Below are 11,791 nucleotides of genomic sequence, written 5' to 3'. Positions count from 1 at the left end.
GCTCAGTGCAGCTCCAGGCTGTCCACGTATTCCTTCACCCACCTGGCACCAGGGTTGGCACAGACCTCCCGGTTCTTCTGGGTGATGAACCTGCCAAGGCAGAAAAGGGACCATGAGGGACCTGGGTCACCTCTTTGGATCATCTCCCACAAAGCCCCAAGCATCAGGCAGCTGCTAAAACCCAGGGGGCAGGGGGGGATCAAGGTCCCTTGGGAGAACCCCCCATTCTTGGATGTTCCAGTGCAGAGATGAGCCTGGATGCAGCGTGGAATGTTCTGTGCATTGGGCTCATCACCACTGCAAAGTCCTGCTGGTTCCTCACCTCCTTCCCATGCCTTATTCCCAGCACCAGGACTGTCCAGGGAGACTAAGGGACCACTTATTTCTCAGCTGAGGAGGGTGAGGGCTCACACACTGCACAGGGGACCTGGGTGGCTGCTCCATTCCCTTCCTCCAGGTGTGGGATCTCACCCCACCCTGCTCCTGGTCCCACTGGATGGGAAGCCCAGAGGCTGGCAGAAGCTTCCCTGAGAGCCCAGAGCAGGAGCTGGTACTCACACAACTGCTGGCTGAGGGCACTTGCTGCTGGTGTAGAAATATTCCTTCACATGATTCTGGGGCAGCTTCCGTGGGGTGTAGCCAAAGCAGCAGATAGTGGTGTCAGACCCCACTGGAAGAGATGAGGAAATCCAGCCTGAGACCACCACTCAATAAATGCACATTCCCCAGCTGAGAGCATGGGCAAACCCCTTAATCACCTGGGCAGCCACTTCTCCTCCTCCTGTTTCCCCAGAAAATCAGCAAGAAATTGCTGTGAATACCAAAGCTTCATTAATGCCATTGCTGGGACAGGTTCTTAAATGTCTTATACTTAATTCCCATGATAAAAATCCCTTTGGTTACCCTGGGATCAATTTTAAAGTCCAGCAAAAAAATTAGGGGAGATGAAACCTGAAAACTTTGATGCCAGTAAAATTCATCCCTAAGGTAAAAGGATGCTAGACGGGAAAACCAGTGCCACTAAAGCAGGGGAAGATATTCACACAGGTTTCCAACCTTTGCAGCTGAATTTTTTCCAGTTCTGCTCCAAAATTACAGGCAGTCAGAGCAAAAATCCACCCCAAGAGAGCAGAGGGATGCTGTACTCACATGGAGCAGGAGACACCTGAGACAGGAGGGCAGCGACGAGGATGATGGAGAGGCAAAGGGTGGAGACCTTCATCCTGGAAAGAGATGAGCTGCAGGGGCAGAGGCAGGACCAGAGCAGGTTCCTCTTGTGCCTGGTGTGAGGTGCTGGTTCAACTCTTGCTTTTATAGGGACAGTGGCCAGCCCTGTCAGTCAGATATCAGATCAAACACTCAGAATTTCCAAGAGCTGATGTCATGGCACCTTTGCCTCCAAAATGCTGAAAAAAAGAGGAAGCAGCTGGTCTAGAAAGTACCAGAATAGCCTTGGTGTGAGGGGAGGTAAGTCTGAGAAAATCAGCACCCACTGACTAAGACAGGATATGAAATCAGCCTCGAGCAGCAGGTTCACACTTCGATCATCCAACAGGAGAGTTGAGCTTATCAAACTGATCTCAGCATCCTCCCTGGAGCACCTGGAGGACCTCGGCTCAGTCAGGCACCCAGGCAGGGAGGACAAGGGTGCTGAGACCTTCAAAATGGCCTGTGGACAGTGCAGGTCCAGCCAGGGGGTCCCTGCTCCAGTGGTGCGGGTGGGAGGTGTCCAAGGTGGATGCAGGGGGACAGCGTGGGCAGCGTGGGCAGCAGGAACACTCGGTCGTGCTGCCTGTGCAGGCAGCAAGGGTGGCTGGCACCCTGGAGACTGGCTGTAGGTCTGGGCTGGCAGTCTTGGCACCATAAAGCACAAACCCCTCAATGCTGAGCTTCCAGTGTGGAGCTCAGGGCACCCAACCCCCTCCGAACACCCCCACAGAGGGAAGTGCCTGGGAATCCCAACTCCAAGGGCTGGCTCTACAAATTGCATCATCTCCAAGTGCCAGTGTGGGTTTGGTACAGGGTGGGGTGCAGAGGGCAGAGCAGGAGCTTCCCCTGCCCGGGGAGTAGAGAGGGACCAGCTCTTGTGCCAGAGACCTCAGTCCCTTGTGCCCAGTCATGGGGCTCGTGGTGTGTCTGCCTAGAGGCTCTCAGCACTGCCTTTGCCATGACAAGATGGGTTCCCCTGGATGCCCCAGGGAGCATTTCCCCTTTTGCCACCTCTCTCTTCTTGGCAACAGGCCCCCAGTTTGCCAGCTCACTGTGGTTCCTTGGGGTGTTTTCCTGCCCAGTGCCAGCCCAGCTGCTGCTCATGAGGCACCACAAGCTCGTGTTCCTGGGATTTCCTCACTGCCCCGGGGCCCCAGGGCTGTACCAGGGACTGCAGGGCTGCTCTGCTCCCACCCTCCTCCCCAGCACACCTCGTGGGTCTGTGTGGGGCACTCTTAGACCTCCCAGTGTCTGGGTGTGTTGGATCTGCCTCCCCACAGTGTCCCCTTCCCCGTGGTGTCCCCGTGGGGTGCTGCAGGAGGGTCTCCAGGGCTGTGCCAGGGACCCTCTGGCAGGAACAAATGCCCATGGCTTTTCTAACTCATCCTCCCAGGGCTGGGGCTGGGGCTGGTGGTGTCCTGGGGACACTGAGGGCTCCATCCCTCATGAGCAGGAGCTGGAGATGAACCACCTGCCCGACACCACAAAGCTGTCACAGATACCTGGTGGTGGCACTTGGGAGCAGCACAGCAACAGGCTGCAGGTGCTCAGGCTTTGCAAGGGACTAAAGCTCAGCTGGCATAAGCCAAGGGATTCTCCCACTGTTGGAGATGGGGAGAGGGGTTATTTAATGCTACTCCCATGTTGCACATACTCCAGAACTGCAATTATCCTGTTGGATTGGCTAACTTGTTGGTGCTCCACACCCATGTAGGGGTGCACAGCAAGCCCACAGGTCTCCCTCTCATCTCCTCACCACAGCAGCAATTGCATTTGGAGCTGAGCCTTGTTCCTGCTGCCCCAAGGCTCATCCTGGGGCTGGGACTTCTCTTTCCAAGGAGCAGTGCCTGTAGAAAGTGAGTTATTATGTGATCCCCACCTGCCTCAGCACATGGCCCCGCACACTCCTGGGCTCCAACACGCAGCTCCTGGGCTGTGTCACCTCCTGGTTGCATTTGGTGGGTGGCAGTGGCTCCCCTCCCATCCCAGACGGAGACTGGGACACGGGACACGGGAACTAACCTGTTTGCTGCGCCCGGATCTGCCGGCAGACGGAGGAACTGCCTGTGACATAACATCTGACAGGGCCCCATCGAGATCTAAGAAACCACAGAGAGACACAAACGCTCCCCCGACCGCAGCTCAGCTCTGTCTCGGCTCCGAAAGGCGACCGAAACCGTGACATCGGATTGCGGCTCTGCAAGCGCGGAGCGGCCGCGCCTCAGCCCGGCCCAGCCCCGCACATCTCCCTCCTGCCGCTCCCGACATCCCTGCGGGATGGCACAATCCCCGTGCCCCTCGCTCGGGGGGTGGGTTTGCCCTGTGCAGGGGTTTTTTGGAGGCTCATTCTTCAAGCCCTGACCCTCGCGGCAGAGATGCCCGAGCCTTGGAGATGTGTCAGCCCATCCACCGCGGCTCTGTCCTTGCTCCAGGCCGGCTCTCGTGGGAGGGTGACCCTTCTCCCCGCTCTCCTCCTCCTCATCCTGCTCTGCACTCCCCCAAAGCTGCCGCGGCTTCCCTTTGCCCTCTCCTGCTCCCTGCGCTGCAGCTCCCCAGGGAAAGGTGTTGGTAAAGGTGGCAGCTGGGATCCACCAGGCACTGCAAGGAAACCTGGGAAGAGACCAGGGCACCGCAGGGAGCGGGATGCCAGAGATCCCACTGGGACCCCAGAGCAGGTCATGGAAGGGCTGCGGGAAAGGGGACCGTGGTAGGGTTTGCTCTCAGATGGAGAGAGGAGCTACACTGGCCGTTTTTTGGCAGCGTCACGGGACAAGGCAAGGCACAGGGGAGGTTTCCCCACTCTGTGAAAACCAGAGGGATTTTTCTCTCTGTCCGTTTACTTCCCCTCCCAGCCACGCACGAGCATCCGAGGAGCACCGGGCCCTCTGCCGTCCTGCTCGGGAAGCGTTCCTGGAGCCTTTCCGTTCACCTCCACTTCATCCACCTGCTGAGGAGCCCTGCCCCAGGGACATCCCCACTGGAAAACCCCCCGTGCTCCCCTCTGGGCGTCTCCTCCCTGCACACAGCCCGCGGGGCAGGGACAGGTGACACCTGCACTGTCCCCTTGAGCCCTGGGCTCTCCCTTGGGCTCCTTGTCCTGGGCAGGGATCTGGGGCTCTGCAGTGCCCTGTCTGCTGCCCATGCTGGTACCAAATCCCTGGGGAGTCAGGGGGCCATTTCCAGCCCCTTCCACCTTCCTGTTCATTAGGAAACCTCTTTATTTTCCTTCTGTGGGTTAAAGGAAGGCAGAAGTCCTTGCTCCCTCCAAGGACTCTCTGGAAACCAGGATCACCTACTGATCACCTGCTCCTCACAGCTCCTGATTACGTACCAAAAGATGGTTCCAGCCTGCTCCTTTCTCCTGGAAAAAACAAGCTGCCAACATTGTTACCTCAAAACCAGCAGGAACCGGGACTCCAGACACACTCCCAGCCCAGTGCCAGGGCTCAGACTTGTTTCCCTCACCCAGGGAAGGCTCTGCTGACAGTCATTCTGCACCTACACATTGTTTTCCTCCTGAGGTGACTTTGGGGAAGCTCTGGGACCGCACTGGGAGTCAGGATTGTTGTGAACATGGTGCTGGATCACCTGTGCCCCGTGTGCGTGTGTCACATGAGCCTGGCAATGTAGAGCAGCCCCAAGGGAGTCCATGATCCAGCAGCAGCAGGGCTGAACCTCCCTGGTGAGCCCCCAGAGGATGCTACGCCTTTTCTTGAACCATTTGCCATCATTGCCTTCCCCAAAACTGCCTTGGGTGGTGGTCGGTCCCAGCATAACCACCTCCTGCTTCCCAGGCTTGCAGAGGTGGGACCAAGTGTCCCTGTCTCTTCAGGGCTTGCTTGGTGCTACCAGCAGGTCATCCTGTTGGTGGCCACTCATCCCTGGTGGTGGCCACTCATCCCTGGTGGTGGCCACTGATCCTTGTCGGTGGTAATTCATCCCTGGTCACCACCCATCCCTGGTGGTCTAGTGGTCAGGATTTGGCACTCTCACTGCCACGGCCTGGGTTCGATTCCCAGCCAGGGAAGGGGCTTCTGCAGGTCCCAGTCTTTTCTTGGATATCTGCACAGCCCTGGAGCAGCTCCCAGGGTTCAGTTTAGCACGAGGTTCAGCAGCTCCCACACCCAGGACATGGGGCTGGGTCAGGGTGGGATGAATTTTGGGGGTTGGCAGGAGCCTCCTGTCCTCCCAGTGCCATCAGGCTGAACCTCCAAGTGGAAAAATACCTCGGAGAAGGGCAGCCATGAGCCTGTGGTGGGTTGTAGGGATCAGGTGACACTGCCATAGGGAACAGGGTGACATGGATGTGGGAGCAGGGTGACATGAATGTACAGAGCAGGGTGACACTGCCATAGGGAGCAGGGTGACACTGCCATAGGGAGCAGGGTGACACTGCCATAGGGAGCAGGGTGACATGGATGTGGGAGCAGGGTGACACTGCCATAGGGAGCAGAGTGACACGGATGTAGAGAGCAGTAAAGAGTTCTACATGAGTTCTACATATTCTGGCTTATGTGGGAATGCCCTGACACCTCCCTTGGGGAGGAGTTTTACACTGTCTGATGTGACACTGTGCAAATGAGTCTGGGGGTGCTTTTGGGGTCTTTGATGGTTTATGGAGCCCCTTCTAATGCTATGATGCTGTTTATCCCTGTTTGGCCTCTTTTGGTCCCTGTTTTGTTGTGCTGATCTGGTGTCATCATCATGGGAAGGGAGGTAATTAGCAGGACAAAAAAAATTACCTCATCTCCTCAGGATCTACTTCTAATTGGCCTTCCCCCTTATCTCTCTAAAACACTGTGTTTAAGACATTAGTGTCTGGCCATCAGGGACACGATAAATCACAGGGCTAGAACAGTTTGTTTAAACAAAATTTAGTCTGTCACAGCAGGGTGACACAGCTGTGGGAAGCAGGGAAGCCGTGGGAAGAGGGTGACAGAGCTGCAGGGAGCAGGTGACACTGTTGTAAGGAGCAGGTGACACTGTAGGGAGCAGGGTGAGGGTCTATAGGGAGCTGGGTGTGACATGTAGGGAGCAGGGTGTGGGCTGTGGGAAGAAGGGTGATACAACTGTAGGGAGCAACTTTAGGGAGCAGGTGACACATCTATAGGGAAAAGGGTGATGTGGCTGTAAGGAGCAGGGTGACACATCTACAGGGAACAGGGAGACACATCTCTAAGGAGCAGGGTGACACCTATAGGGACGAGGGTCACACAACTGCAGGGAGGAGGGTGACACATCAATAGGGAACAGGGTGACACATCTGTAGGGAGCAGGGTATGGCCTGTGGGAGGAAGGGTGACACAGCTGTAGGGAACAGGGTCCCATGGCTGTAGGGAGCAGGGTGATGGTCTATAGGGAACAGGGTGAGACATCTGTAGGGAGCAGGGTATGGGCTGTGGGAGGAAGGGTGACACAGCTGTCATGGCAGGGTGACACAGTTGTGGTGAACGGGGTGACACAGGTGTAGGGAGCAGGGTGACACATCTATACGGAGAAGGGTGACACGCAAGTGTAGGCAGGGGGGTGACAGGGCTGTGTGGGGTGGACATGCCACTGCAGGATTTCTTCCTGTGATAAGAAGAGCTGCTCCCCTGAACAGTACCTGGTGGCCTGACATCACCTAAAAGTAAAGGGTCCCTGGGAGCTCAGGGCCAGGGCCAGGGTGGGAATGCAGTGTCTCTCGAGGAGGGATGACAGCTCTGTGTCCCTCTGTCCCTCCTGGCAGTAAAACTCCCGCTGTGAGCAGGACTTGAACCTGCGCAGGGAAACCCTATTGGATTTCAAGTCCAACGCCTTCACCACTCGGCCATCACAGCAGCTGGCACAGTGTGTCCCTGCAGGAGCCCCTGGCTGTCACCCGGCCCCAGGGGACACCACGGGACCTGCTCCCACCCTGGATGTGGGCTCTGCCATCCAGCACCCCCAGCACAGGTGCTGCTGTCCCTGCACAGAGCCAAGGCTGACACGTTGTCCCTGCAGTGCTGGCAACGGGAACGGGGCACCGGCCACAGCACCAGTGGTGGCAACACTGGGTGGACATGGTGGGAGGTCTATGTCCCATCTCATCTCCTTGTATCCAACAGGAAACTTGTCCCTGGATGACCATCCCCAGTCTCTCGAGAACATCCCAGCCTCCTCCATGCCCTCTCTCCCAAAATACCTACATTTGCCTCTGTCACAGCATGTCCAGATGTTGCTGTTGGAGGCAGCCTGAGCCAGGGGCCCTCAGGTTCTGTCCTGCAGCTGGCAGGAGATGTTCCAGACTTGTGTGGTTCTCACCAGGTTGCTGCCTTTTGGCTTTTGGAACAGAGGAATGAGCAGAGCAGGGAAAAGGTGGGTGTTGAGAAGGAATCCTTGCTGAGCAAGGCCTCCTCTTTGGAGCATAAATATCCTATTTGGAGGACAGTCCTGGAAGCAGTATCCTTGGTTTGGTGGCAGCTGGCTCTGGGAACTCATCCAAAGCCCTCTTTGAACTCCCAGAGTTGTGTCCAAGAACTGGGCTTTGATATGTCACTGGCACCCCATGTCCTCCTGTGAGGATTTACCATCGGGGACCTGCACGTTTCCAGACCCCAAAACGACATCTCTGGGGGGTCCACAGTGCCTATGAAAAGGATGGGATGGGTCCAGACCCCAATGGAAGGACCTGGAGAGAACCAGAGTAGGAGTAGAGGGACCTGGAGATCAGTGGTACCCTAATGGAGGGGGTTGGAGGGGACCAGAGCTTGAAAGAGTGATTTGAAGGAGGGTGAAAGGTGTGGTCTGGAGAGCTCCAACAGAAGGGCCTGGAGGAGACTGGTGGACACTGTATCCCCCAGCTGGTTTTGCATCCTGGCTGGACTCCCACTTTCATTACACTGGTCAGAATTTACTTCTCTAATCTTGTGTCATTGGCAAAGAACCTACAATTCCTGTGATATTTACAGACAAAACAATCTTGCCTGGTAGAAAGAACGGGATGTGTTTATAGAAAAGTCGGAATTCAACAGAGAGCTGACAGCTCTTCTCTTGTAATAAATGACACTTTGCAGTGTTATGCAATACAGAAAACCACAAGGTGTGTCAGGAGACAGAGCTTCTTCCTCAACAAAAGGTTCAGACTCTCGTTTTCACTCTTTGTTCTTCTGAGTTTCAGAGAACAGGGACAGCCCTGCCCGAGCAGCGGCTTTGCTGGACCCAGCACACAGTGTTACAACCAGGGACAAGAGGAACCAGCTTCCAGCTGTGCCAGGGGAGGTTTAGGTTGGATATTGGGAAAAATTTCTGGTCAGGCCCTAGAACAGGTTGCCCAGGGCAGTGGTGGAGTCCCTATCCCTGGAAGTATTTAAAAGATGTGAAGATGTGGCACTTGGGGACATCATTAATGGTGGCCTTGGCAGTGCTGGGGGACTGGTTGGCCCTGATGGCCTTAAAGGGTTTTTCCAACATAAATGATTCTGTGATTCCGTGATCCACTGCTGCATCCCATCTCTTGGTGCCATGGTAAAGACACTTTGCCCTCCCCATAAACCAGCATGTCCCTGTTGCCATACAATGGCATAGGATGATCCAGAGGATCCACATGAGGATCAACATTATGCCTTGGGAATACCAGTGAACCCCTGCAAGCTCTGTCCATACAGACATTCCTTCACAGGGTTAAGCATTGAAGCACTGAACCAAACCACAGAATTCGTGATCCTTTCTACATCTATTCACACATCCAGCCTCTCTAGAGGTTAAGCTGTGGTCCAGGGAAAAGTGTCCATGGCAGTGGCTGACTCCCACATCTCCCAGCTCTGTGGCACAATGAAAACTGCAGTGAGACCTGAAGCTTCTTCCATTCTTCCTTTTCCTGAATAGATCTCTGGAGCATTTGAAGCCAAGCGTTCTCCCAGTGTCTCTCCAGGGGCCTGACAACTGCTTCTGCCATGTCCCAGGTTTCCAGAAAAGATGGGAACTGATTCCACAGCAGGAAGATTACATGGAAAATGGAGAAACCATCGTGCTGTGTGGCACAAGAGGCAGCTGAGGTCTCCTTCTAGTCCTGCCAGCCCCACCTCCAGAGAAGTCATGTCCCACCTTCCAGTCTGGGTCACAGTCTGGAAGAGAAGGGGAAGGGGTGGAAGAGGGGTTTGCTAAAGGGTGGGGCAGGAAGAAGTTTGGTTCATGAGGAGGAGCTGAAGGTTTTATTCAGGGAGAGGGAGGGAGTTTGGTCCATGGGAAGGGGAATAAGGGCCCACTCCCCAGGGAAGAATTCTCCATAGGGAAGAAGTTTCTTGCTGCTGCTCAGGACAGGAGTTCATTTTGGCCCTGTAAGATGAGCTCTTTCCATGGGTGGACGTGCAGTGGCTTGTCCTGGTGGGTGTGGTGGGTCCTACCACTGTACTGGAAAGTCACAGATGGTTTTCCACAGCTTTCCTGCCCTGGACACTTCGTCTGCTTCTTGAAGTAGGTCTGGAAAGAGACTCCAAGCAGCCTGACCTCACTGGTCATTCCCAGGTGTATTCCCAGGCTGTTGGGCTCACCTGTTTCCGTGAGAGACTTTCCTGGAGCACCTTGCAGTGGCTATGAAGTGTCTCCATGGCAGATGGAAGGATGCACCAAAGAGGCTTCATAGCCTTGGGAGCTGAGTCTTTAAAGGAGGGCTTCAAAGAGAGGTGATAATTTCACTCCTGGGCATCACACAGCTGGGGACACCCCTCAAGTGACCACCTCAGTGATGCTGTGGTGCCACCTCCTGAGCATCCCTTGCTGTTGCTGTCACTCCCTTTATCCAGAAAGAGTTAAAATTACTTTTTAGTGCTCACACCACCTGAACTGGGACCGAAGCCCCTTCCCGTGGGAGCAGCTCCAGTGACCCCACCTGACTCTCCACACACCCCAGTCACACTAGGTTTCCTCACCAGCTCCGCCCCAGGTTTCCCAAGGCAGAGTCTCAGAGATCCAGATCCTTAAAATAATTTGATCCCGGTGCAACAACAGAGCAACAGCTCGAGCTGGTGCCTCTGGGAAGGGCCCCTGACTGAAGGACACCCTGGGTTTTTATACCCTCATAGTCTGAGGGTTGTTGGCTCCTGCTGTGCCTCTGAGTGTCCCTCACCCCATCCCTGTGGCCTCCCACTGGGGAGGGCCCCTGGCCCCAGCTCAGGGACTGGCCAAGTGGTTCCTGGGTGGTCAGGCAGGGCAGTGTCCTCAGCAGAGGCACCAATGCCATTGCCCTGATACATGTCACAGATACAAAAGAAGTAGCAAAACCACCCGGCAGGTACCTGGACTTCTGCCTGTGCGTGTTCTGTGGGCAGAAAGCTGGATGGACAAGGTGGAGCGCCTGGCAGGGTGATCAGAGACCCTCTGGTGCCAGGGGCCACCTTCTGCTTTGGCTCTGAAATTCTCTTTAGGGGAGAAATATTGACTTTGGATGTTCACCTTCTGAAAACCCGGTCACCACACGTCTTCTTTTTTTTGTTTTATTCAGATTTAAAATGGTGTCTTTTCAGTGGCAGTTTCCTTTTTCATATATTCTTTTTTTATTTATTTATTTTGGGTTGATAAGAGCTGTGAAAATATTTAAACAGTAGGAAGGACTGGCTCCCTAATCCTGGGAGATTTACAAGGCTGACTGTCAGTAAGAATTCAGCATTGTCTTTTGTTATCAGGCTCCCTGATGTCCGAAGGATTACAGGATTTCTGCTGCCTTCCCGTTAGTCCACTGAAGTACTGCCCCTTTTCCTCCTGTATATCATTGAATCACTTGTTTGGGTTGGAAGGGACCTTAAAGATCATCTTGTTCCACCCCCTACCATGGGCAGGGACACCTCCCACCAGCCCAGGTTGCTCCAAGCCCCATCCAGCCTGGCCTTGGACACTTCCAGGGATGGGGCAGCCACAGCTTCTCTGGGCAACCTGTGCCAGGGCCCCCCCACCCTCACAGCCAGGAATTCCTTCCTAACCACCCTGTCATAATTCACGTTGAAGTGCTCAGCACTTTGTTCCTTTCTGGGCATTGGCACAGTTAGAACTTTGGGATTGTCCATATTTCTATTCACAGGATTTTCCTGGAGACCTCTCGGTCCTGCAGCTGCCTCGTTCTTTGTCCAGCCTTTGTCACCGTCGCTAATCAGCAGTTCTAATCAGCCAACCAACAGGGAAAAAGAAGTCCAATTCCACCATTATCTTTTACCATCATAAAGTTAAGCTCATCTCTCAATTGCAGGTAAGAAATGAGTGTCTTTATCCTTCTTTTTCTGATTTTTCAAAAAGGAAGTCAGCGTTTACTCAGAGGGAACGGAGGAGTGGGCACTTTTCAGCTTATTCCAGGAAAGCAAACCAGCAGATATTTCCTCTTGGCTCGCTGTGGTCCCAATTTCTCCCTTTCTGGCCACGCCCAGGTCAGACCCAGCTCATTTCTGCCCTGGTGCAGGTGTATAAAGGTCTGGCTTGTTTCCCAGCCCTGCCAGTGCTGCAGAGATGGCAGGTAAGATCAATGCCTTTTCATTTTATATTTGTATCTGATATTTCTGGTGTGGATATTGGTGCATTCCAGGGCTCCATCTCCCAAGGAGACGGGAGGCAGAGTAGAGCATTAGGAGCTGCTGGT

General features: G+C 54.6%; 1 protein-coding gene and 2 non-coding genes across 3 annotated transcripts; 1 reads left to right on the top strand and 2 right to left on the bottom strand.

Moving 5' to 3' along the window:
* LOC113992184 (C-C motif chemokine 5-like) lies at positions 1-3,161 on the bottom strand. Its single transcript, XM_027729261.2, has 4 exons — positions 3,089-3,161; positions 1,150-1,406; positions 559-670; positions 1-90 (listed from the first exon to the last, which is right to left on the bottom strand). The coding sequence occupies exons 2-4, from the start codon at positions 1,220-1,222 to the stop codon at positions 3-5; spliced, it is 273 nt and encodes a 90-aa protein (XP_027585062.1). The 5' UTR covers positions 1,223-1,406; positions 3,089-3,161; the 3' UTR covers positions 1-2.
* Positions 3,162-5,164: 2,003 nt separating this feature from the next.
* Positions 5,165-5,236, top strand: TRNAE-CUC. Its single transcript has one exon. It is a non-coding gene; the product is annotated as a tRNA-Glu (tRNA).
* Positions 5,237-6,946: 1,710 nt separating this feature from the next.
* TRNAS-UGA lies at positions 6,947-7,028 on the bottom strand. Its single transcript has one exon. It is a non-coding gene; the product is annotated as a tRNA-Ser (tRNA).
* Positions 7,029-11,791: the final 4,763 nt, after the last annotated feature.

Source organism: Pipra filicauda, unplaced genomic scaffold (genome assembly GCF_003945595.2).
Source record: "Pipra filicauda isolate LSUMZ 115617 unplaced genomic scaffold, ASM394559v2 scaffold626_size208873_pilon, whole genome shotgun sequence".
NCBI classification, from domain to species: Eukaryota; Metazoa; Chordata; class Aves; order Passeriformes; family Pipridae; genus Pipra; species Pipra filicauda.
This window is presented reverse-complemented; position numbering and strand designations above follow the sequence as displayed.